Raw genomic sequence first — 27,092 nt, forward strand, 5'->3', positions numbered from 1 at the left:
GGTTTTGAGCAAGAATTGACGACAAACTACATCTCCCATAATGCATTCCGATTGTTACCAGCCAACATTACGGCTTCTCGCCACTAGAGAGCAGCAGAGTCACCTTAAGCTGCTTATTGATTTTACCAGCGAATAAAACTGAGACTTCGACAAGCTAACATCAAAACGTCCAAGAAAAGAAAAATCGATCTACAAGTAAGAATGTGAATGAAGATGTGTGTGAGTTGGTGTCAGGGCGGCAGGTGGCGCTAGACTTATTTTGTCATCCATTATCTTGACCGACAACATAAAAAAAAAAAAAAAAATTGGCCCTGTACTATTTTTATCCGTGAAATTATAATCATATTAACATCGCTATGTAGCCGCATTTTATGCGGTTTAGTGAATATTCACCGTGAATCCAGATCCCATCACAGATTAAGCAGATAAATGCATCTACATTTTTCTCCGTAGTGACAAAAAAACCACTGACTGAGGCCCCAATAACTTTTAATAAATTAAATTTAGGGACTTCACTTAAATTAGCATCACTTCACCCGCTGGGGTCTGAACGCACTTCCTCCTGGTTCCCATCTGCAGAAAAATCTGCGCTAATTCATCAGTCAGTTGGATCTGTCTGATCCAAACAGATCAACTGAACTCTGAGTGTTTTACCCTGCGGGGTCCGGTGTGCGCTTTAAGGATTTTTTTTTTCTCGCTTCTCCGCAACGGACAGATGTCACATCTGCAGCTGCAGCTCCTCCAGAGCGGCTCTCCTGGGTAACGTGAACCCAGAAGGCTCCATTTGTTAAATCCCCTGGATGAGTTTCTCCCAGCGGTTTTTAATTCTTCGCAGTGGCGTAGCGTAACTGCCTCCGCAGTGGTTGAGCAGCAGACTGCGCATGTTACAATCTAATTAACTTTTGCATCGTCATTTATTTCCACAAGATAAACTACCGGCTCCTCAAATGGATTAACACAAAGTTGCATTCTCTTTAGTTTTCTCTGGTCTGTAATGGAGACTTGAATTTAACGTGCCATTTCAAACAAAGGTTTTGAATGCGCTTCCTAACCAGAAGCTCCAAAGAGTTATTTAACAATATGAGGTGTTCAATTTATTTTTAACATTGTATTTTCATACATTTTATGCTAGGGGTGCCCAAGTCTAGTTTTCCAGAGCTACCATCTGCAACTTTAGATGCGTTCCTTCTCTAACACACCTGGATCATTTACTCATTATAAGGCTCTACAGAACTGAGTTGCTGCTAATGAGGGAAGTCAACCTTTTGCCTGGGGTGTGTTTTAGCAGGGATGCATCTAAAAGTTGCAGTCTGAAGGACTGCAGCTGGGCACTCCTGATTTGTACCGTCAATGTGGCCCTTTGAGGGTGGCCAATATGCTGAAGTGGCCCTCGGTGAAATTGAGTTTGACACCCCTGATCTAGCAGAACAATGAGACTTGGAGCTACTGCAGGATGATTTAGGTCAGGGGTCAGCAACCTTTTCCTTTCAAAAAGCCTCTTCTGCTACAAATCAGCTACAGAAAACCGTTTTGTACTACATCAGATGTTTCATTATGAAAACTAACTGAAATGTATTTGTAAATGTGTTTTAGAAAAGACAAAACCACCACTTTGCAGAATGAGGTGAGCATTTTCCACCTATATGAACATTGACAAAAATAGATAGCATATTCTGAAAGTAGTTACGTTTTGAAACTTGCTGAAAATATTAAAAGAGGATTTTGCACAAAAACTTGCAGAAACGCTCCTAAAAAGAGCCCCTAGCCCTCACAGATTAAATAATATTTTAAATCTTGCTTGATCATTTACATTTAGGAAAGCTTTAAAGAGCTGCTAGAAAACTCAACAAACTTAGGTGCGATTGCGGCTTTTTGAGTGTCATTAAGAACCGAACACATCGTCTGTGTGACTTACAGTAACCCGTTTTAGCTCTGGGAGCCAGGAACTGTCTTCAAGATCCTCTTTTACACTCTTCGAAGTCGCTGGGTCCTGTATATGTCCTCATTTCTGCTCACAGCTGATGTCATTTCTCAAATATTTTCTGAAAAGCGCTTCTCAAAACATGACTAAAAATGGGGCCCCGAGGTCTAAATGAGTCACACTGTCGTCTGCTTCCACACGTAGATTGAGAGCCTGTTTGTGCATATTTTCTCTGCAGAGCTGGTTTCGCTGCACATGAAACGGCGAGTGACTCCTCCGCCTCTTCCTGCCGAGGAACAATGTTTTCTCGTGTCGACATGTGGAAATGGTGAAATGGTGTCATTTGGGCGAGCGACGAGCGCACACATCACCCCAAAACGTCAAACGCTGCCGCTAAACAGCCGCGTTCAAAACCCGTCTCGCGTGTCGCTTTCCGCTTTCGGTGACGCCGAGCGCAGCTTTTGAGTGACGAACCTTTTCAACACGGCTCCCCGGTGGCTGTGCTCGATTCTCTCAAATTCCTCGGAGGCCAGAACCATCCCGCTGTCGGTCTGGTTGTCCTGGAGGAGGGAGGGGCCACATGTAAATTAGGTAGAGTTTTGGAAAGCGGCGCCTTGCCGGTAATTGTCCGAGGAGAAAAATCCCCAAAGACCAAAATTGTTCAGAAATAAAAAAAAAAAAAAAAAAAAAGGTCATCAGTTGGTTTCAGTAAGTAAGAAGAGAATAAAAGAGCTTACCTGTGGAGGTTTCTGTGAATTCATCCCCAGGGGCATATCGTCAAATGTCTTGACTCTGGGCTGGCATGTTCTAGACACGCAGCCGGCGAAGGGAACGCAGTTATAATACCTGGACGGGAAGCGGAGAAAAGCTCCTCGGGTTAAAACCGCGACATACGCAGGTCAAACAAGACAAAAACAGTTTGTACTTGACGCCTAACAGAAGGTTACGGGATTAAACAGATGAATTTAAACAATTAATAATCCTAATAAGATAATACAGAACATTTTCTACTGTTTTTAAAAAAAAATACATTTAGTTCTTTTAGTTTACCAGTCAAGGATCAAACCAACGTTACATTTATTCAGGTTTCCACACCTTCCAACTTTTTCTTCTCAGAATCTCACGTCAAGTTATCGACGCTAATCTAAGTCAGCGACATTAGACTAGATTATATTTTTTTAAATATGAATTAAAGTGACAATGAATGTGCAATATTAGGGGACATTTTGTGGGAACTCTATGATCGATGCTAGGTCATTTTTATACAGTAATGGTGTTCATTAAGTAAAAGATTTAATGTATTAATGTATGTCCAGTACGAGTTGGAAGTCGGTGCGCACATCTGTTTCTTCCATCTCTCCATGATTTCATTTATTTAGCGAAAAGGCAAAAAATAGGTTATCAGATTTCTGAAAAATGTCGGCCGTTTTAAAAATACACCAGCGTACAAAAAATGGCTTTCACCCGAGAAAATCTGATTTTCTCTTTCACTTTTGTGACACCATTTGAGTCAGAAAAAGAAAAGACATGACCATTGCCACTGATTTAACTTCAGCAAAATAATGACCAGAAAAGGAAAAAAAAAGTAAGTAAAAGCCAAAAGAATCTTATTGTACAGACCACATTTAATTTAATTCCCTCCAGATTATTTATATGACTCTGATTCACGGCAAATGTTGTCTCAAAGGACTTTATAAGACAAACAGATCCAGTTTATTTACAGAAGTAAATCAATCCAGACATGTAGATAACAGCCAGCTACATGTACTTTACTTCCAAGCTCAGTTAAAAAGTTTTTTTTATAAGGAGACACTTCGAGTGACTGACTGGTATGTGAGTAAAGTAAGTAAATTGTATGTATAAAGCAGCCTTCACAGTAAATAAAAAAACTAAAAAAAACAGATGCTTTCCAATAAAAAATGTCCACATGGAACTAAAACACAAAAGAGAAATACGATACCAACCTGATTAATCTACCTGCTGACAGGTTGTTTAGGAGGCCTATCAGGATAAATTTGGATTTATTTTTTTTTTTGTCAAACCATCATAAGTAAAAATGTTTGGAATCTGCTATTTTCCACTGATAATATAACTGGAATTGTGTGTTTTCATCTGGAGAGACCAACACTTTAGAATGGTTTGGTGTTAAACACAGGAAACATTTAGAAAAGTTGCTCTTCCCCACCGTTAAGTAAGGTGGATGATCTACGAAACTGCAACAAAGCTGAAACGTGCCGTCATTTGGTGTTTCGTTGCATGACCCAGCTGGTCGTGTGTGCAGGATGCATCGGTACCTTGTGGGCAGAGTGTTGCAGGCCATTCTCAGTTCCTCCTCTGACGCAGGACGAGATGAGGTCTGCGAGAAACCGTCATCTTCCGAATTCTGCGAGTGGTTCAGGGGGACGTAATCCTTCCCGTCCTGAGGGGAAGGACAGGAACTTCAACACCGCGTTTCGTAATAACCAGCGGGCAAAAGGTTCTGGTTGGTTGCTGCAGATCCAGGAGAGCTTACAGGTAGACTGTTGTCCTGCAGCAGGTCTCCCAGGGTCTGAACCAGAGCAGGGAACGTTGGCCTCTCTTTAGGCTCGCCCTGCCAGCAGGCCAGCATGATGCCGTATCTGCCAGCAGAGGGCAGTACAGTCACAACAACAGCACATCACCTCCTATAACTTGGCAACACAAACTTAAATCCTGATTGATTTCCTCGGCGTGCCCGTCAGCTGGATGACACTTGGCTCCAGAAATTGGCTTGATAAATTAGAGGGATTCCAATTCATAAATCCTACTTGACAGGGAAAGAAAGCCCATTTCTCCTCTGCACGAGGAAGAAATATTTACATTTCAGGAGAGGCCGTCTCCGGTGCTCTCATTCTGACGCCATCTTTCAACCGTTTGCAGAAGTCTTCATCAATCTGCACCCCCGGGTACGGAGAAGCACCTGCGTGCACACAAAGGGGAAAGCCGGCGGCGCATTAATTAGCATGTCAAGAGACAAGCCCACTTCTGCAAGAGTTTGCGCTTTTTTTTTTTTTTTTTTTGATATGAATGAATAACAAACGACGGTCCTCGAGTGTGGTCCGACTCTGAGATTACCGAGTGAAAAGATTTCCCAGAGGAGGACTCCGAAGGACCACACGTCACTCTGGCTGGTGTACACTTTGTCGAAGATGCTCTCCGGGGCCATCCACTTCAGAGGCAGGCGAGCCTGAGAGGCCGCCGAGGCAGATGGAGCAACGACGGGAGCAAAAACACTCAAATGTAATCATCGTGTGGGTGGTTTAACGCAACAACACAAAGTATTTTCTCGTCCAGCTGCAGGAGGTAACGGCGCTCGGCGGGACAGACATACGTTGCCTTTCCTGACGTAATCGGGGTCTTTGTAAATGTCTCTGGCCAAGCCGAAGTCGCAGATCTTCACCACGTTGTTCTCTGACAGGAGAATGTTCCGGGCCGCCAGATCTCTGTGGATGCACTGCGCGCGCACACACACACACACACACACACACACACACACACACACACACACATCAGTATTCTGCAGACAGGTGCATGGAAATGTTTCAGTGCATTGTCTCCCACCTTGTTTCTCCACTGAAGTGTGGGATTTTTTTTTAAATCTAAGTAGGCAAAGAGAAACGTTCTTGTTTTTTTTTTTTGTTTTTTTATAAATGCGGATGTGAGAGTGTGTGTTAGGTGTTTGGTTCCAGCTATTCAATTATATAAATTACATCCCAATTTAATTCAAACCCTGTGACTGTTAATGTGAAAATTAGTTGATTTAAAATTAGCTCAAAAATGTCAGCCCATTTTTTTTAGTATTTAATTTGCTGTTAATTATTGCTATAATTATTATTTATAGAAGAAATAATAATACTGTGTTATTGATTAATTGTAATTGTAGATGAAGGGTTAATCTTAACTTTAATCTTAGCTTTTTTTTCTCAAAGTTTAGAATTTTTCTAAAAAATAAAAAACAAACTGATCCTGTAACTTTGCGATCAAGTGACTGAATTTGTGCAAACTGAACCTCTGGTTAGTACTTAAAATGTATTGGCTGGATTTCCTTAGATAGAAAACATTTTACAGATCATAACCTGAACTTTCCTGCATTGGTAAAGTTGGAACGAATTAGATTGATGCTTCCTGACTCTGCATATGATTTTATGTTGCTGATCCATTTATGGGTGCTACACAAATAAACTGAATCAGTAACTGGCACTTTAACGACACCCTAAACTTATTTATTAATATTTCTTCAAAAGTCTAATGTGCAAAATCTGTAATTTAACTAGCAACTACATTTGATAGATAACTATATGGAATAAGTTAACACTATATAACTAGTAAATAGATGCCGTTTTTCCCTGTTCTTGTTAATTCAGCTTCCTTTTTGGGCTACAACACACACATGATCTAATTTGTGCAAATTAGTTTTAATTAGGATTATTTTTTTTCTATATTCCTCACTAAACTCCTGAGGTTTTGTAAAGAATTTGTCTTTTGGGAACAAAAGTGGAGGGAACTTTGAATTCTGATGCATTTAAAGGGAAAAGAAAAAAAACAGATTTTTCAGAATGTGACCTCTCAGTCATTGGTTAATAAATTGGTGTCTTATTTATCACAAGTTGAGCTCTGTTTCAAATGTACTTTGTTATTGGAACCATGACTTCTATCTTTAATTTTATGTGAATTTTCTTTGATATTGTCATCATTGCTACAATCTTTATTTGAAGTTCATTTAAAAAGTTAAATCAATAACCACATAACTGGTTATTGAGCAGAAAAAATAAGCAGAATGGTAAATTCTTTCTTTGAGTGAGAGAACTGGATGAGCCACAGATGGTTTCAACCTGATCCATCTACTCCACACAGCCTCGTTTGCTCCTTTTCCCACAACGTAACGGCGACATTAACCTTCCTGGAGGCCAGGAACTCCATCCCACGGGCCACCTGGAAGCTGTAGCATATCAAGTCCTCTATGGTCAGCGGGGTTTTCCACAAGTCCTCCACTGGAGAGAGAAAAGATCGTGGAGCTGCCTTTATTTGGAAACTATGAGTGGTGCGATTAATAACTCTGACGAGGCGAAGCTGACTCACTTTTCTCCGCCGCCTGGTTCTGATTGGACGCCTTGGATGATGTAACCCGAGGGCTGCTGAGCGGCGAGGAGGAAGCCGGAGGAGTCCGCCGAGCTCTTTGATCCGTCTGACCGGCTTCGATCATCCTCCTCATCTGGCTCTGGGTTTTTGGTGAGCGGTCCTAAATAGGACACAGATTGTTGATTCATCTCCCAAAAAAAAAAAAAATCAATTCTGAAAGAGTTACATATGTTGGAGCAGATTGAAACTGTAAAAAAAAAAAAGAAAAAAGAATTACATAAGGGAAAACAAAGCCTAGATGGAAATATTACACGGAGTAAATATAGCATGAAAAGCGGTTAAGCCACAATCAGAGCAGAAGCGATTTTAGAAATGCCGAGAATGCTTCAGTGGCTGCTGCGCTCCGATACCCTGTAGGGGAGGAAGAACTCCCTCTTGGCTCGTAGGAAGTTGGAGAGATTCCCATATTTGCAGTACTCCACTATCACCATCAGTGGACCTGTTGATGGAGACGTTTGAAACATTACATACAGAATTGACTCAGATTTGACCTACAACTTCTGTGCACATAATAATGAGACGAGTGAGCGTTTTGGCTATGCATAAATTTGATGCATATTTCATTTACTAGGATGTTTAGTTGATTTCAGCATACGAGGGGATGTATATTTATCTAAATGAATAATTCAGTAAACCAACAACTTACTATAGATCACAGTGTGCGTAATTATTAGACATGACAGGAAAAAAAAATCTAAATCAATGAAGATTGATTTAAAATCCAACCCTAACCCCACTGGCAAGTTTTAAAAGACACTTTCTTTAAACAGAGGCGCAGAAACAAGCCGGCACCTTTCGAGAAGTCCACAGGGCAACATTATGGTGCGGTTTCTTAAAGAGGAAATAGTAAATGAAAAAAGCCCCGACCTAAACCATGTTGAGGACTTATGGACTCTTAGAAACACAGTCCACCTCTCTGAACAGCGTCTGGGAGGATCTGGTGTTCAATGACTTTTATATGGTTAACTCTCTCTTAACCATATAAAAAGGCAGGATGGGAGCGTCTGGATGATAATTATTCACGCGAATAGCTGCATAATAACCGTGCACACGCGCTCACATATTCCCCGGTGAAAGGTTTAACATTTCAGATTGACAGAGCACACTGTTTGTGTTCAGTCATAATGTTAAACTTCAGAAATACAACTTGTCAAATAATTATGTGTAGAAAAAAGCTGGATTTTTTTCCTTTAGCATATTCAGACATTCTGCAGCTTGAGTTTTTTTCACCGCCATCTTGAAATTATTTACTAGGCTGCTTTTGTTTAGGGTAAACATTTTCAGACGTACACCAATAATAATAATAATAATAATGCGCTCCACATGTCTTACTGATGTACAGGTTTAGGAAAGGGTTTTTCTTTTGTTTCTTGTTTTGGTTTATTGGTATAAAAAGTGGAATTAATGCTAACAACATCAAAAAGATATTCCTGAAATTAAGGCAGCAAAATCATTTCACTCACATCATTTTACGACACACGTTTGGTCGTAGGCAAATTCAGTTTCAGGTTTTTAACATGCAACGTTTTAACTTTATGGTCAAGCTGTGAACTACTCTTTTTCGGCCCATTTCATGAATCCCAGTAAAATATGCTGCAGCCTTTGGCTGTAGTGAGATAAAATATGAATAACTTTGCAAGGCACTTCAAAACTGCTGATGGGATGTGGTTTTTATACAAAAATAAAACATAAATCGGGTGATGTCAGGACTCACCGTTGGGTTTGGTGCAGGCTCCTAACAGGTTAACCACGTTCAGATGGTTACCGATGTGAATCAGGATCTTTAGCTCCGACATCAAAGCCTTGTGCTCACTGGCCGTGGCTCCGTCTGCAAAACGCGCACATTTACTCATTTCAGACGGCTGTGCTTTTTTTTCTCTTTGCGCTGCACCTCCATTTACACTTTCCCCCCCGATGTTTCCGCGCGCTCTCGCAGTGGAAGCCTGAACAATTATTTTAACAAGCTCGCGGAGATTTTCTGCAGGTGCGGCTGATTAACACTCGGCTCTGAAATCTCCTTTTTGAAGCTGTTTACGGCTTCACACGTTTTTCTAATGCTTCTCCGGGGGCCCCTGTAAAAGCCGCGATCCAGGCACGGTTCAGACCAGCCCATATTTCTGGGGACGAGTAAAGTTTATGAGTAATCAGCCATAATTCACACGGAGTGGCTCCGCTCTCAAGCCATGCTTCCTGTTTTTGTCTGAAACCCCCCAAGTCCTTGCAGCTGTAGGTGAAGTCGTTGGAAGACAAAAGTGGATTAGGTGAGGGTTTATCTAGTGAACCACAACAGTTACATCCGAGCTGGAACCAAAGGCTTTCCACAAAGAGAAACATTATCGAATTTGTAGGTCTAAACGTTTCACCAAACCTAATTAACACACACACACACACACACACACATTGTACTTCAGTTCAACAGCTTAAATGTGCTTCCATTATTTGTGTATCAATGACTTACTACAGTGCACGATTCACAATTAAAAGCTTGTACATTTGGTTCACACTGAACCCAGAGTTTCACCTTTTAGCATCTTGACGGCCACCGTGTTTAAGCTGTTGCTCTTGCTGATGCCGTAGATCGACGCCTCCATCACTTTCCCAAAGGCGCCGTGGCCCAAAACCTTTCCTGTGTCATTGAAGCAGAGAGAAAAATGATGCTAGTTAAGGAAATAGTTGTGGCGGGACATTTTTGCAGAACAGACAAGGAGGAGGAATTATCATATCGATTGCAGCGTTTGGAAAAAAAAAAAAAAAAAAAAAACAACGTGTTGCCATAAGATTGTGTTGTGAAACAGATGCTTCTCCTTGGGGCGTTTTTAAAAAGCTCTTGTGGAAATGAACACATTTTGAACATTAGCACTCCACTTGGCAGCTCTCAGCACAGCTGGCTGTGATTTAAATGCATGCTGTTATGGATTCTGGAAATGGAAAAATAATTCTGCTTCTCCCATCTATTAACGCTCAGCCATCCCTGGGTACATCATCACACACACCCTTCCCTCCCACATGCCTTGTTAACCATCTATCCGTCCCTCTGTCCGACTTTTCCTTTCCCAAGCTGCTCACCCAGTCGGAGTCTGTCTCTGGAGATCTCCCACTGCGACGAGTCGTAGGGCAGGTACTCCGACTGCTCGTCCAGCGGCACCTCCCCAGGGTCCATTATGATTGACAGATAGCCTGTCTTTATGTCTGCTGGGTTAACCTGCAGTTCACAGAGGGACACGGTTCTTGTAAGGCAAGGAGGTCAGAGGTCAGGATGAACGTTGGACGGGAAGAATACAAGCTAAAAGATGTCACTTTGCATTTAGGTTTTATGTTTTTTCTTTGTTTGACAGCATCAAGTAGTCCAACATTTAGCCGAGCAAGAAAAGACAGAAAGTGTCGACTTACAGCCAGAATGCCGTGGTTTCAAAAACGAGATTGTCTCACCGTTTAAAATGACTTAAAATTCTTCATGACAATACCTGGAAATGTTTGTAACAATGAGTCCAATATCTTATAGAGCAGGTACGAGTCCAGTACAGTGGTGAAGTGTAATGCAGAGGGAAGGTGAAAACTTTTCCTAAGCTTAATGTTATAACATGAAAGAAAACATGTTTTTTGTTATACAAGAAAACCTCAGAGAGACAATGTGGGCTGTTGCTCATGCATGACGTCAAGCCGTTAGTCACTGTGACTGTTTATAGAGCATCACTGATGATTTATGTAATTATGGTTTAAGTCCACCGAGGGAATACCTGTTTGTATAACCAGCGCTGTGCCATTTCATTTACATAATTTCATTCTTTTTTTCTTTTTTTTTACTTTTTATGAGGCGACAAGAAAACATCAGATGATGATTCAATCATTTGTGATTTACTGATTATAACAGTTTGAACAGCAGCTTGATTTAGAGCAGATTATCTGCTGGTGAGATCGAGGATAGTTTACAACAAGGTCAAAAAGCTAAACCAGTTATTGGATTTTCTGACCAAATAATAATAATGATCTGGTATTTACCATATTCTACAATTAATATAATCTGAGATCAAACGAATTGAAACAAGAGACTCCTCATTGCCATTACATATTAACAAATTACGACACCAAATAAAAAATAAAATAAAAAAAAACATGTGAAAATAAGCCAAAACTAGTGGTGAATTTGAGAGCCACTTTGGGCTGAACTCAGAGATACTATGAGTCTAAGACATGCTCCAAACAAACTCCAGTCCACTTCTGGTTATTATCAATCCAAAATTGAAAGAGAACTGAACATAAAACTGCAAACAGACTGACCAGGTCCAAACATTTCACAAAATGCTTCGAATGGGAAGACAAGACACGGTCAAACAGAAATGATGCAATCCATGGGCTCAGCCCACTTCCTCGTCCATCAAAAACCAGTATGCCAGTAAGCATGCCAGTCATTCCTCCTCCACTCCCACGTCAACTCGTCCACTATCCAAATCTCCAGTCCTGCAGATACCAGCTTTCATGCAGCTCTCCCAACGTTCCAGCTTGGCATTTTAATGAAGCTTTGGAACTAAATTGGGCTATTAGAAGAAACAGATTTTCTTTCATGCTCATAATCGCTCCAATAAGGCTTTGCTTGCTTGAGTAGCTTTTTTACCTTAAACCTTCTCTTTTTATTTACTCGGGTTATTTTGTCTGCTATTAAAATTAGACAGAAAACTGGAGAAAAGAGGGAAAATAAAACAAAACAGAGTAAATGTGTAAGGCGTTCTTTCTAACAATTCAGCCATGGACATTTAAAATACTAAATTTGTAGAATCTAAGATGGAGGTCCTTTGTGAATAATCTTTACTGTTTGAATGATGGACTTTAAACGGTTTGTAAATCACATTACAGCCCCTGCCTGATGGCACTTGCGAAAGGCCAGGACATTTTTTTCATCCAGTAACAATAAAATCCAGCGCCCAATAAAATTGATGAAAACTAATTTGAGTCTACTTTTTCACCCAGGCCTTTTCTTCTTGAATCGTGTGTCATGAAAAACTGCTTATGAACAGCAACAATTAAAAAAAAGGACAAAAAAAAGACACAACAAAAAAGAATATCTGAACGAAACACAGAGGGTGAAAAATGGCGGCGCCTGACCCGTTTCACGTTGCAGAAGATGAGGATGAGCAAAGCCCAGAAGAACACAGCGATGACTCCTGTCCCAATCAGGATGACTATCTCCACATTCGCCTTGTCGCTTGAACCTTTTCAAAAGGGGGGGGAGAAAAAAATTATTTACAATAACCTTCCTGCCGCCGTCCTTCCTCTGTGCCACCTACAGGGGGTGCTGTAGTACAAAGCATCTGCCCCCATCTCTCCGACATTAAATCTTGTGCTGAAATCAGTGTGCTGAGCAGACTCCTTTCAGGTATTTGTGTTGGAAGCACTTCCAGCAATCCCATTAGATTATTCACCCTGCATACAAAATGCCCCAGAAGTCAATGACTTTAATGTGGTTGTGGAGAGCTGTGCGTCGGAGTAAGCAACTTCAGCAGTGAAAGGTCTGAGAGTTGGAAAACCAGGCACGCTCCGTGTGTGAGGCAGGAGGTCAGACGCAGCGGTGATTTCAGGCCTGAGTGCACCCGAGAGTTATCTGTGCATGTGTGTGTGTGTGTGTGTGTGTGTCTCACCGATGACCCTCACGGCGGCTGAGGAGTGGACGCAGCCTCGCTGGTTGCAGGCGGTGCAGGTGTAAAGTCCAGCATCCTCCTCTGTGACCCGCTGGATACTCAGCGTGCGGTTCGAATCATGCAGCTGGATCCCTGTGGGGGAAATGGAGAACGATTCGTGGCCCTCGCTGGCACATTCTGCGGAAAACGGCTTCGCTGCCACTCTCTCGCCCCTCGCAGGATTTTTCTTGATTTATAAAGATTCTTGTCAGAGGTCTGGACTTCCGAGCAGAAGCTCTCATTTATTATTCCATCAACCTACACGTCTTAGGAGCCTGTCAGAGCAAACTCGGAAAATTAGCTGTCACTCAAACCTGTGCTGACCCACTCACCTTTTTATGAGAGATTCTTAGAGTGAAAGTAAATATGAAATTAAAATTCTGTCTAATCCGGTTTCTTGAAATTGTATTCTTACATGCAGTGTTGCTGTTTAGTCGTATTGCTACTGCAAATGTAAATGCACCTAATTGGGATGGTAGGTGAGAAATGAAGATAAAGAAATGCATACTCTTCAAGTGGAAGACAAATATTTTTCCAAGTTCTTTTTTTTTTGTTTGTTTTTTTGAGTAAAAATGTGAAAAGTGTGGCTTGGATGCTAACTCGGCTCTCCCGGGGTCAATACTTTGATTGAACCCTTTTACCAAAAACAAAATCTTTGCATACAAACTCTTCAGTCGTAGCTCTGGTTCATGGCTTAGGGTTGTTGCTTCAACTCCTTTCCTTACCCTGTATTTAACTCCGTCCTTCTTCCCCATCAACATTTCCTGCGCCCACCTTGTGTTGTCATAGAGATGGTTTGTTTGCCTTTCACCACACAGTATTTTGAATGTAGAGTAAGTTTAATCTCATCTGATCAGACCGTCTTCTTGTTTTCTTGTTTGGGTGTGACTTGCCAGGTGAGCTGGTGGCTCTGCTGGATGTGGGTAAATTTGCTCACCTGACATTTGGTGGAGGGGCTGGTTGTCTTTGAACCAGGACAGGCGGGGCAGTGGTCTGCCCTCCACGTCGCACTCCATCCGCAGAGACTCGGTTACGTTCACCGTCTGGTTGCTGAGGCTGCGCTTGTACCGAGGCGCCTCCAGGGCTGCGAAGGTAAACGGAGAGATGCACGATCGCAACTACAGGTTAGATTTATGGTCCGAGCCCAAGGCTCGACAACCTGACATTTGGGCAGAAACGGGCCAGAATTATTTGCTTGACGGTCGGTTCCGGTCAGGGTCAAGCTTCTGAGGCACGTTAGATAAGTGTGCAAAACATACAGGGCAGAGAAAACCAAACCAGAATGCACAATGTCGAGTTGTGTTAATCTCCTTGTAATTGCATAAACAGAGGAGTAGTTGGCCTTCAGTTTTTCTACTGTATTTTCTGTCAGCACATATCTGTTCCGTGAAAACACCAGGTGCTCCCTGTGTCAAGCGTGGATGTGGGTACCTAGGTGCGTGGGCATTAGTGAGTAGGTGTAATTGCGTGCCTCCGGCATTTAAGTACCAGCTTCTCACTGCTATGACCCTTGTGTAAGCCCCAATGCTGAGAGCTGAACCTGAAGCAGCTCCAGTTAGGCTGAATCATTCCTGCTGTTGTGTGCATCTCTGCGTTTGTCGCTTTTCTTGCTCACCTTTGACGGAGATGTATCGAAACAGGCACTGTTTCTCTTCGCCGCGTCTTCCCTGAGCTTTGCACACGTAGTGTCCCTCGTCCTGCAGCCGCACGGACTCCATGGTGAAGTCCAGGACCCAACTGTTGGAGTGCGGCTGGAAGGACGGCTCGGCCGGCAGGGGCTCGGCGTAGTGGTGCACGCTGCCACAGTCCAGCCCTTGGGGCTTGCCCTGCTGGTCCTGCAGAGCCTGGGGGTTAAGGCGGAACCACTGCAGCTGATCGTAGGTGTAGTTGTCGGCGCTGCAGGACAGAGATACTTTGTCCTGCTCCAGGGGATTCTCAGAAGGACGAACATCCACGCTGAAACCTTCAGGAATGGCTTCAAGGTAGAGAGACACGGGGGGCAGTGAGAGGTTTGCAATATGCATTTATGGAAAGAGTTGCCTGTAAAGCCAAGCCATCTGAATTGCAACAATACATAAAAAGGGCTTACAGAAGTTTTTCCAGTGGCTCGTAGCCACAGAACGCAGATGAAATGGTCTTTGTTTGGAGTATCTCAATAAAATGGTGCAGTGGAATGTAATTTGGGACGCTCACAGTGGAGGCTCACCTTGTTCTGGGAAGTTTTATTAAGACGATTTCTTTGGCATTAACGTGTTACAGGTTATAACGTGCACAGAGCCCTCCAAAAGTACTAGTAACTTTTAATATCTCGCAGTGACAAACATCAGTGCCCCAACATGAGGTACTGCATAATTTGTGAAGCTAAAAGATGCAAAGAATTAAAATACATGATTTTCAAAATGGATTGGACAAAATTGATTTAAAGCAGGCTACACGGTTATGAAAGGTTATAAAATAATAATAATTTCATCAAACCAACTGATTGTGTGCTTGTGTGTGAGAGACACCAAACCCAGCATACTCACTGGTCACATAGAAGTAGATGGGGAACTCATCTTTGCCCACTTTGTTTCTAGCAGAGCACTTATAGATGGCGGAGACGCTGGCGTTGCGTATCTGAATCCTGCTCACGATCTATTAGGAGAGAAAAACGGAGTGAAGAGTTGGATTTATGCTGAGGAAGAGTGCAAATTTAAAAAGGAAGTGATGTGATGTGATCTGGATTTAGACCAGGTTTATCGCTGACTGGCCAAAAAAAACTAGCAAACCAAATCTGGTGTGATTGAAAGAAATAGGATGTTTATATGTGTGAGCATGAGTATGCATTATTGTGGCCATTTCCTTTAATAGCAGTGGTGTGTAAACGTGCAGGCGTGTGTATGTGCGACACACACACACACACACATGTCTGGATGTGTGTTTATAACAACTCCTAACGGAAGTCTGCAAAGGAAGTCTGTTCTAAATATTTCTACAGTGGAAATGGCTCTTGACTGGTAAGCTATTCTGTTTTGGAGCTCAGAAATCTGGACACTTGAGCAAAATAGCAAAACAATTAGTGTTATTTTTAGGTTTTTAATCAAATCTCAACATGCAATGTATTTTTCTTAAGTACAGAAACATAGCAGTCTGGAATTTGAATAAAAAGCAAATATAAAAAGTTATGATGAACCTTCTCTTGATTATCCACCACTTCAACAGATGTTTCAGCAGGTTCAACGTCATTCACTGTGTTTTCTGAATAAATGTCCTGCCAGTTCTGACAGTCTGCCGTCCTGTCGCTCCCGCTCTTCCTGTCTTGCTGCACTCTGGAGGGAAGCACACACACACCTCATGACATCTCCTCCTATTGACATGTGCAACAGAGAGAAACCAGTTGGCAAGAATTCAGAAACATCAAACTACATCATGGACTTTAAAATAGGACTTTTTGTTCCTCCCCTCTTGCCCAAGTTGGACTTTCAAATTATCCTACAAGTCAATTATCGCAGGTCTCCTAGCAACTAATGGAAAAAACCATTTGTATCGTGGCGATCCACAGTGTGAACATCGTAGCAGAGCTAATGAAACATGAAATGGAATATTTTAGCTTTCTTGCCCAAAGGCAACGTTAATGTATTAGAAGAAGGTAATGGGATTAAGTTTCACTTTATTGCCTAAATAATCATCAAAAATGATACACCTAAACATTTCTAATGACTTAAGAAATCAGTGCTATCATTAGGACGTTATAATATGAACTGCCCTTATCGTCAGTATATTGGCACCCTCAACATAAAAGTACTGTAATTAGACCATAATACTTTCCTACATACAGACCCAGATGGCTGTATAAAAGTACCTTAAAGTACCTTGAACAGTACTCAGTTCAAGGTACTTCAATGTATAAGTAGGGGTGAAAGTAGGCAGTACGTTCAGGTACCGAGTACCCCTAAAAGATTTAGCAGGGGTACGCAGTACCTGCAAGAGAGAGGAGTGGCTGTCTGCTGTAAAGAATCAGTGGGTGCATATGCAGCCAGTGATTAGGTCTCATGACATCTCAACATGTCAACTTTGCAGCCAGTGGGGAAATGCAGCTTTATTTTGTAGCAATGCAAGAGCTACACAGCTTTTATCGCTTCGCAAAAAATTTTATCAACACAGAAACTCCAAAGCACACAAATTAGAAATTGTGTGTATATATATATACTTCTTATGTTATTAAATTATAATAACAAAGTTATACTATAACTTGTAACACTTTATTTGAAGGGGTGTGCATAAGACTGACACTGTCATAAACATGACGTAACACCTGCCATGAACATAAAGAAGTCCTTATGAATGTTTATGACAGTTGTCATGAAGTGTCATTCGGTAAATAATGACACTTTTAATGTAAAGTTGCTCTAAAGGTTGCATTGAAAGTCCATTAAAAATGCCAACTTTGCATTAAATTATCATAATTTACAAAATCATGCAAAGTTGGCACTTTTAATGGACTTTCAATGCAACTTTTAGAGCAACTTTGCATTAAAAGTGTCATTATTTACCGAATGACACTTCATGACAACTGTCATAAACATTCATAAAGACTTATTTATGTTTATGACAGGTGTTACGTCATGTTTATGACAGTGTCAGTCTTATGCACACCCCTTCAAATAAAGTGTTACCCTTTGTGTTATATAACTTTATATAATATTGCTATTGTTTTTTAATCATAATAGTACTGAAAGTACTATTATGATTAAAAAAACAATCAGTGTTATTTTAATTATAAAAACACTGATTGTGTTTTTTATGATTAAAAAACAATCAGTGTGTTTAATATATATAGATATAAATTATTTATATATAATATATAAATAATATATATTACAAATTATATAATAATATATAAATAATAAATGTTATAATTTATATAATAATACTATTATTTATAATAATAAATGTATTATTATTATTATTATTATTATTATCATAATACATATTAGAATAATAATATTTATCATTATTAAATAATACTTTAATTATTAATTAATTTAATTATCTAATTAAATTAATTAATAAATGGATTTTCTCTGTAGAGTGTCTGGGCTCTCCTTTAGAAATAGGGTGAGAAGCTCGGTCATCTGGGAGGGACTCAGAGTGGAGCCGCTGCTCCTTCACGTCAAGAGGAGCCAGTTGAGGCTCTGGCATCTGGTCAGGATGCCTCCTGGACGGAATGCCTTGGGTTTCCCCCAGAGGACATGGAACAAGTGGCTGGGGAGAGGGAAGTCTGGACCTCCCTTCTTAAGCTGCTACCTCCATTGACTTTTGGAGTCAATGGTCTCCTTGTCAATCCAAACTTCCCCAGCCGGGGAAGTCTGTTCTTTAAGATTCGAGAAATCGCTCCCTAGGATAGATTTCTCTTGATAAGTCCACAGCAAGCTGCCCAGCCGGGCAGTGCAGTAAACTTCCCCGATTGTGAAGTTTACTACACAGTCGGGGAAGGTCTGAAGAGATACGAGTCAAATTCATCGTACTCATTCTCATCCTTGTAACTGGTGATATCAAAAGTGACCCCAGGAAATAGCTTGTTAACAAGCTTTCTCACTCCTGTGGTGACCAAATATCCTGCTCCAAAACCCAGGGGAAAAAACCTGACGGGGATTGCGAACTCTTGCATTGTCAAAATCTTTGTTAAACACGGTGCTATCTGTAAAAGAGATGCTTGGATATATCCTCCTGTTTTGAGATCCAAGCATTCATAACCTCAGATGTTCTTTGATCTATGTCATAGATGAGGTCATAGCTCCCAGGAGTCACTGCAGTTCTGGGGGAATGTCTTGCTTCTGATCGTTGCTATGGAAACGGTCAAATCAGTTCTGCATGACTCAAACTATTAACCCTTTGCAACTGCATCACTTAATCATTCGAGGCGCCACGACGGACTTCAGAAGGGTATATTTCAGGAGGCTAGGGATTAAAATAGGGATTTTAATGGTTAAATATTAAGTTTAGATTGATGATGGTATATTAAAACCATTAATTTAAGTTGGGTTTTTCATCACTCTATCAGGTTTAAAATTATGAATCATACTTGACTTAAAAATATCTTAAAAGTAAAATCAAATGTAACTTACAAACATTTTCTGCTGCTGTTGTTGTAAATTGTGACAAGACATTTTGCCTGCTTGGAGAAGAGCTACAAAGAAATAATTTTGGTTTAATAATTTTACACGTTAGCATAGAAATAGAATAAAGGATGATCCCAAAGAAATGATGCTGCCGCTCCATATTTGATGTGTTGTAAACGACCCACTCGAACACATTTGTTCTGTACGGTGCGGAAACATAAACAATAGACAGAACGTCATGTCTTCCAGCTTTTTCTGTGTAACTGAGAGCTTGAGACCAACAGCAGCACAGCGTCAGCAGCCCACATTGCTGATAGCCGGGAAGGACATAAATGAGTCCATTTCTATGCTTTCCTGTAAACTGGTTGTGAGTCTGTTGGTTTATCACTTCTCTTGTATTTTAACTATTAAACCAACTCGTAAACAAATGTTTATATCTGTTCTTAAAAGAATAGTAGCTTCGTGTCAACATATAAAACTATTTTCACCCCTGGGAATAAGGTACTTGCAATAATAGTAATATAACATGCAGTCAAGATGGTGAAACTTGTAAGAAGTTTCACCATCTCCTGATAAAAAATACATATAAAACACGGTGGTTACATCAAACTAAAATTATTTTTATAAATCCTTATTTTTCTTTCATTGAAGATGTTAAATTATTTACCCCTACATTTTATCATAACACAGACACCTGTGGGGTGCTCTTTCTAATTTAAAGATGGATTTTTCTACTTCCCCGATGGAATTACAACAAGATCCTTGAAGTCGGAATTTTGACTGCAAAGGTCAGAGGTCGCTGACCTACCCAGAGTTCAGTAACCACTATTGCTGCAATGTACAACAAAATGCTGTGATGCGCTTCTGACAGGTTCTGCCTGTTAAACTAAAGTCACACATATTCACACTGTATGGCTTCCATGTGTGAACATGTTTGTGTTTAACGGCATGAAATGGTAACAGGTGTGTTATTCTGAAAAGAAATTGAAAACTTCAATGGTTGTCTGACCTGCAATTTTGCCAAATGTGGCAATAATCCCAGACAAGAGCTTCCACTTCCAAAACAAATCAAGTGCACCATTAAATCTAAATAATAATGATAATGTTTCCTACAGCGAATGCCAATCATGAGATAAAATCTTATTTTAATTAACTGTGGAATATTTGTATAATGACAGTGAACCCTTTTTATGCAATAATTAGCAGTGTTAATAGAAAAGATTAATTGACTAATTGATTTTATATACCAGAAAAGTTCAATAGCTTAGCAGTAGAATAAGCTGAAATTGCAACATTTAATGACATGGAAATAGCTTGGCACCTTTTATTCATAGCTTGTGGTTGCAAATCAATTCCTACTGGGCAAATCCAATATTGATGCTACGCTCAGCAATTCATCTGCATAATGTACAGCTTGAATTTCATCATTCGCAGAGATGAAGGTCTTCTGTCTTACTCAGAAACTAAAGGTCAAACTATTAATGCATCCAAAAACATTAATTAAAAAGTCTAAACTTTTGGGCTTATGTTCGTACATAAAGAAGAAGCCGCTAATTTCAAAATCATCGTAGTGTTCGTAGTGCGGTAGTCAAAAGCTGTAGCGACACAAGGCAGTTTTTTTTTTTTTTTTTTTTTTACATCACACTTAAAATAAAATTCAATTCGGATACACTACAAAAGGTCAAAATATAAATACATCAGTCACTGTCCATGAAATGTTACTTTAAATGCACCATGCATGACAAAGAACATGAACTGGGCATTTTAAGCTTAATTTTAACAAAACGTGTTTCTCTTCTGTGTTTCCATATGTCTGTATCTATACTGCCATCATCGCTCGGTGGCTCAGAAAGGTCAGAGCGGCGAAAGCTTCAGAAATTAAGCCTAGAGGGGAAGATGGTGGAGGTGTATAGCTATCTGAAGGACTTTCAAATAGAAGCAGGCAAAACCCGGCGGCTTACAGAAATAGGAACAAAAGTAAATATGGTCTGTCTGGAAAATCTATTATATCATGCTGTGCCCTTCAGTGGAGATAGAGGCAGGAAGAAAAAAAAAAAAAACCCGGAGCAATGCTTCGTGATAAGTCTGCGTGTGTTTATGTTTTGTTTTTTTTTTCTAAAAATTTATATATCACCATGACAAACTAAAGCACACCTGAGTAGTTCATGTGCCGTTCTAACACGCATCCGTGCCCCGTAAAATTTTATTTTATACAATTCGAATGTCCCCTTCTCCCAAACTGCTTAAAGAGCGTATATATCTGTGATGTGCATTGTTCTGATGAGGACAAAAGTGTTTCTTACCGGCGTTTTTCAGTGCTGTTGACGACACAGGGCCCCCAGGCTCTCCACTGCCAGCTGATGTTGGGTGCAGGGAGTCCGTAGGCAGTACATTTCAGCGTCTGGCTGCTGCCAATGCGATAAGGACTGGAGGGAGCAGCTGCTTTTTTCTCATAAATCTCTGGGGGAACTGAAAAACAGGAGAGCAGATCTGTAAACCCAACAGGCCAGCGATAGGGAAAAATCACAGTGGAAGGAAACAAGAAAGCGGTAGCCTGAATTTCTCCAAGGCTTTTCCTGCATGTCTGATACCAATTTTCGGTTTTCTTTGAGGTCGGACCTGTTGATTTCAGCTGTGACTGATTTTTAGAATCATGTTTTTTCTTATAGACCTATAGCAAATAAAAGGAGTGTACAAAAATACAAAATAACTTAATATAAACCAAGAAAAGTTTAGTCTAATTAACAGTCAGACAATAAAGAATCAATTGTATAAATACAGACTGTCTGGATTTTAATGGAGTAGATTTGTCTATGCATGTTCCACCACCATCATTTTGCATTTGATGCTTATTTATAGTAAGGTTACTTTGAATAGGTGGTCTAACAATAAAACAAAACAAAAAAAACGTGCCATCTGAAGCATCATTATAAAGTGACATGTTAAAATATGACAAAGAGCTCTAAACTATAAAGGTGCTGACAAATGTCTCAGAATCTGAATTTGGAAATTATGTACTGTCCCTTTAAATATTTAAAGCTGAAAAATGTTTTCTTATTGGTTCTAAGCTGCTGAAGAATTTTAGGAAATGACAAAATACAAATTACATTACCTTCTGATGTTGAAAGATATTTTTGGTAAAACACAATAAAGTCATTAAAAAAGCATGCATGCATGCATGCATGCATGCATGCATGCATGCATACATACATACATACATACATACATACATACATACATACATACATACATACATACATACATACATACATACATACATACATGCATGCATGCATGCATGCATGCATGCATGCATGCATGCATGCATGCATGCATACATGCATACATGCATACATGCATACATGCATACATACATACATACATCTTTTTTTTTTTTTATTAAAATTTCATTGGGATGAATTGATGTTCAATGATTCTGGTCTTATAAATTCCTAACTTCTAATTTTCAGTCTCCTCATCATTCTGTGACCTTGCAGTATCTAATAAACTTCAAACCCAATTGAAATCAAAGTTTAATGCCAGGAGCACTGGCCTCTGCTACACATCCTTTTGAAGAAAGTGAAACAGCAGGTGCATACCGTTGACAACAAGAGTGATGTTTAGCCTCTTCTCTAGCGAAGCGACACTGTTTTTCAGCACCGCCGTGTACAGACCAGAATCCTCCTGACAAACATCTTTAATCTCCAAAGCGTGGTTAGAGTGCATTCTTATCCTTTTTGTCTTGAACTCCGCCCGTTGGTTTATCAGCGTGCCATCTTTGTACCTGGAAAAGCCACACACACACTTGCCTCAGCACAAAACGCACTGCTCCTCAGGTGCTCTGCCCCTCAGTTAATCTCTAAATTGCAGCCATGTCAGGGCTAATTGTGCTTCTGAAAATATCCCATTGCTTTACTGTGAACACACCAAAGTGGCTTATCTTACCATTGCGTTTCAGGTGTGGGAAAGGCAGAGACGTTTAGTTGTAATTTGAAGGACTTCTGGCCAGCGGTTACCTCCACCACAGGCCCATCTGTATAGTCCAGGTTGATAAATGGCCCTTCTGGAATTGAGGACATTCAGTTTTTACATAAAGCACTTCTGGCCTTAAAAACTTTACGTGTGAATGGCTGGCATTCACCCCGGTGGACCGGTTTTTCAAATGTTTTTTATTGACGTCTTCTCACATCGTGCTGTGGTTTCACACTTCAACACATCTTTGGTTCGAAAGCAAAGTCTTTCATCAGCATTTGTGAATAAATCTGAAGACCTGTGTGAAAAATGACAGTGTGCTTTCCAGAGATCAACGACTGACCTCTGCTTTTGTTGTTTTCGCAACAAAAAGAACAAATGACGAGTTTTGACTGAACTCATCTTTCATTACAAGTTTGTAATGTCGATAAGAAATTGTGGAATGATGCAAAACATTTACATTTGATTTTACCTTTATAGTATTTGCTGTTAATATGTGGAATACTATGATGAAATCAAATGTAAGAGTTAAGCATGAAGCTTCACCTCAATAACATAAAGAAGAAACATGCATTTAAATAAGAGAATAAATTTAAGAACTGATATTTGCTTTCTTATTTATGATTCTCTGTTTTTTATCCGGTGCCAAGTAACAGGACAAGATTGCACGGAAAAGCAACGCAGTGATGTGTAGAAAGCTCAGACGATGAAAGGAAGAGGGATCCACAGTATAGTTAATCAAAATTATTGTTGCGTTACCAATATCCGCACTTTCAATACTGCACTGACTTCTTGGACCGTAACATTTGGTAGCTTATTATATTCCAAGTGGCATATCAAAACTAAACACCATCCTGTATGCTGCTCCAGAGGCCAGCTGTAAGACACATGTGGAGAGTTGATGAATTTGAATAACATGGACTAATTGCGACTGGTGCCATTCAAAAATAACACTGGAATTGCATGATCCCCTTATTTGGTGTAGGCCAAGTTTGTAATTTTACAGATTATATTCTTACAGCATATAATGCTAAAAAAAATCTTTCACATGGATTCAAATGTGATGAAATCAAGTTTGATTTGCCAGAATTGAGACCTGCCATGTGTGTGTTGCTTAAGATGCATCCCTCTTTGTATATTTTATCTATATTCTAAAAAAGCCCGTAAAAATGTACAATTTGCTGCTCTGCAAAGAAGATGTACACTTACTGTGACATTTATATTTATGTATCCCATGGCCACATTGGGATGAATGTTCAAAGTTTTCTATAAACACATCATTTTCAGCATGGCAAGGTGAGTGAATAAGTGCAGATGGAGCTTCTGCATACTGTAGCAAAATGGTTGGATCATTGGTATGGCATTTCAGTAACGATTAAGTAATGTTTTGGGTATGTACAAAAACATATATGGCACCTTCAAGGAGGTAGAGATCAAATGTTGCATGCTAAAGTCAATGCCAAAGCTTAATTTCACATATTTTCATCCACCACTGCAAAGAAAGGCAACAGAAGAGTCTTACAGTTTAGACAACATTTTGCATTTGTAGGTAAAGCATCTTTCTAAAACTTTTTCACTGAGTTGCTAGCATGTTTGTTGAGTTTTAATTTTAGGTATTTTTTCACAGATTACCAAACGTCTTGGAATCTCGAAGCCTTTAAAACAAACCGGTTTGTTGTAGTGATGTGTTCTGCATTGCTCACCATGAACGACGACTTGAGTCTGGAGAATTTCTGTTCTTTCCATGCTTGTAACAGTGCACACGTACGGTCCAGTGTCTGTGACGTTGACATAGTGGATGGTCAGGACCTGAACCGCCTCTGTGGCATGAGACAGAGCTTCTCGCTGGGGCTTGGTCTCCGCCCAGCTGTTTGTCTGTCGAGGAGAAGCACATTGTGGGTATTATTAGGCACCAGCTGAAATATTCAGCTTCTGACTGCAGCGTCTGCCGGGTACCTGTTTACCGGGATAAGACCACTGGATGTCCACCCCGGTGTCGAACTCCACTGTCGCCGTGCAGTTCAGGGTGAGAGCCTCCCCCACCATCAACTCTACCGGTTCCTCAGGAAACAGCTTGACTTCGTAAATCTTACTTCCTGTCCGGGAAAAAGAAAAACAAAAAAAATTGGGAACGAGGCAGCGGGAGAGGTCACTGTGACATCGTCAGTGGCTTTTTTCCGTCCTCCTCACGGGCCCGGAGGAAATGACTTTCTTCTGGACCAAAGAAGCCGTGCTACTATAAAAGGCCGGTCCGTTACAACTTTGCACTATTTCCATTCATTTGACAAGCTGCTTCTGGGAGAAATCAAAGTAGAATAGAGTAAAGTCTAGTGGGGGGAAGCTGAGAAAGCTTTGGAGACTGGCCAGGGAAGCTGAAAAAGAACCGTGGAAATGACGCTGATGTCTGTGCAATACACTGTGATTGCTTGATTGTTTGAAACACCCCATTAGTGCACAGAGTGAAGACTCGGTTTCTCCTCTGACTGATGCAGCTATTATGTTTGGCTGGCAGCAGCGGGGTATGACTTTCCTCTCCTCCTCTGAAGAAAGAGGTGAATGATCTCCCACTGCAGAGAAAAGTGCCTCAGGCCAAGGTCCTCAAAGTTCACTCACATTGAGAGGGAACTTCAGCAAAAAGTTCATCAAGTCAGATGTCTAAAATGTGATCATGACTTCCCTTCCCTTCTTTTTTTTTTCCTGTCACATTCTGCTGGCGTAATTGCTTATGTCCCACTTAGAGAAGGGAGTAGTTTTTGAGGAAATGGCATGATTCAATAAAAGTCTTGACATTTTCTGAATTATGACATAATTGAGTGACTCAGTGGCACACAGTTATTCTGCAACGAAGCAGTAAGTTTAGCACCACCTCTGATTTCCCCTCTAATTTCTCTTTCAGCAAAAACAGACAGTGAAATCTCAGCTTAAAGTTGAGACTGAACACGAGTCATTATATATATATATATATATATATATATATATATATATATATATATATATATATATATATATAGTTATTTTAAAATTGATTTATTGAGTTGAATAAAATGTACGTTTTAAGGTTCTAAAGCTAATACTGTGCTTAGCAGCTGATTGCAGGTTCTGCTGGAGCAAATAGCCTGACCGATCAATGAAAAATAGGGATTTGTTTCAGAAGAAAAACGTATAATTACCACTAAAAATGTAGCAGGTGTTTCTTCTATATTTTATTTAATGCTCAATCTGAACAGAATAAACTATTTTGCTTCATCGAATATTTGTGGTATAGATAACGTTATAAATATCCGATGATACAGTGAAACCATGGTAATTTTTTTATACTATAATTGCCATTAGGAGAATTTCATATTAGCCCGTACATAATTTGTAGTGTATTTTTACCAGTAGTATGAATGTAGTAGTTGTCAGAAGAGTAACGTTTGCCTTCCAGTGCGGCTGTACATGTTACAATGATCAGTGGCGTGCTGTCAATGAAGTATCTGGGAATGGACCAGCCTTGCTTGTTGTCCCACTTCATTCCCCTGGTTTCCAAACCTAGAGGGTACTGTGAATGAAAACATCAAAAAAAAAAAAAAATGAAGAGAGATTTGACATTTCTGATGTTATAAACACCTGACAGATTTAATGGGTGACACAAAAGGTGGAAGCATACCGACTGCAGGGTGACGTTCAGATCAGGAATTGTGACCAGACATGGCACTATGACATGCGTGGCGGAGCGAGTGACGTAGATGGTCTCCAGCTCGCTGCCGGATCCGCCTCTCATGAGGAAGGGCTGCGCAGGGTCTGGTGGAAAACAGAAACATGGAGCTGTTGAGAGGTAATCTTGACACCAGCTGGGGTAATGGCAGCTATTACTGGGGTAACTTTGTGAACGGACACACAGATCTCCCCGGGCCTGATAATGTCCCACCCGGTGGACGGGCGGTATATGGAGGTCATTACGATTACCAGAGGCTCAGTCTGCCTCCATCCAGCACATAGCATTAAAAACCGCTATTAGAAGCCAGCTGAGAGACAGGCAGTCAAAGGGTTTAATCCCTCCTGGTACAGTTTCACCCCAAGCTGTCTATTGCAGGAAAATAGCTCTGCCATTTGGCTCTTTTTTTTTTCTTTTTTTCTGTTTTACCGCCTCACTCAATGTAGCTGAAAGTGTTTGAGGAGATCTCAGGCATCGTATCACCAGCTTACATCACACAAAATCTCATACTGCTGAGAGAAGTTAGGCCAAAAACAACAACAACAAAATCTAACCACATAATCAAAAACTAC

General features: G+C 40.4%; 1 protein-coding gene across 1 annotated transcript in view; it reads right to left on the reverse strand.

Moving 5' to 3' along the window:
• Nucleotides 1-27,092, reverse strand: part of flt4 (fms related receptor tyrosine kinase 4) — a 55,112-nt gene that overhangs the window by 879 nt on the left and 27,141 nt on the right. The window contains exons 4-29 of the mRNA XM_088009689.1: nucleotides 26,473-26,606; nucleotides 26,202-26,364; nucleotides 24,780-24,919; nucleotides 24,527-24,698; nucleotides 22,797-22,914; nucleotides 22,451-22,635; nucleotides 21,155-21,320; nucleotides 15,923-16,058; nucleotides 15,276-15,384; nucleotides 14,366-14,725; nucleotides 13,688-13,834; nucleotides 12,712-12,843; nucleotides 12,179-12,285; nucleotides 10,145-10,280; nucleotides 9,600-9,704; nucleotides 8,793-8,906; nucleotides 7,429-7,517; nucleotides 7,019-7,178; nucleotides 6,836-6,930; nucleotides 5,271-5,393; nucleotides 5,015-5,126; nucleotides 4,760-4,859; nucleotides 4,434-4,539; nucleotides 4,216-4,340; nucleotides 2,659-2,767; nucleotides 2,396-2,481 (exon numbers count right to left, since the gene is read on the reverse strand). Coding sequence (XP_087865815.1) covers nucleotides 2,396-2,481; nucleotides 2,659-2,767; nucleotides 4,216-4,340; nucleotides 4,434-4,539; nucleotides 4,760-4,859; nucleotides 5,015-5,126; nucleotides 5,271-5,393; nucleotides 6,836-6,930; nucleotides 7,019-7,178; nucleotides 7,429-7,517; nucleotides 8,793-8,906; nucleotides 9,600-9,704; nucleotides 10,145-10,280; nucleotides 12,179-12,285; nucleotides 12,712-12,843; nucleotides 13,688-13,834; nucleotides 14,366-14,725; nucleotides 15,276-15,384; nucleotides 15,923-16,058; nucleotides 21,155-21,320; nucleotides 22,451-22,635; nucleotides 22,797-22,914; nucleotides 24,527-24,698; nucleotides 24,780-24,919; nucleotides 26,202-26,364; nucleotides 26,473-26,606 — 3,529 coding nt within the window. The remainder of the gene's footprint in view (nucleotides 1-2,395; nucleotides 2,482-2,658; nucleotides 2,768-4,215; nucleotides 4,341-4,433; nucleotides 4,540-4,759; nucleotides 4,860-5,014; nucleotides 5,127-5,270; nucleotides 5,394-6,835; nucleotides 6,931-7,018; nucleotides 7,179-7,428; nucleotides 7,518-8,792; nucleotides 8,907-9,599; nucleotides 9,705-10,144; nucleotides 10,281-12,178; nucleotides 12,286-12,711; nucleotides 12,844-13,687; nucleotides 13,835-14,365; nucleotides 14,726-15,275; nucleotides 15,385-15,922; nucleotides 16,059-21,154; nucleotides 21,321-22,450; nucleotides 22,636-22,796; nucleotides 22,915-24,526; nucleotides 24,699-24,779; nucleotides 24,920-26,201; nucleotides 26,365-26,472; nucleotides 26,607-27,092) is intronic.

This window comes from Poecilia mexicana, unplaced genomic scaffold, assembly GCF_051168715.1.
Source record: "Poecilia mexicana isolate PSO_F unplaced genomic scaffold, ASM5116871v1 scaffold_10, whole genome shotgun sequence".
Taxonomy (NCBI): Eukaryota; Metazoa; Chordata; class Actinopteri; order Cyprinodontiformes; family Poeciliidae; genus Poecilia; species Poecilia mexicana.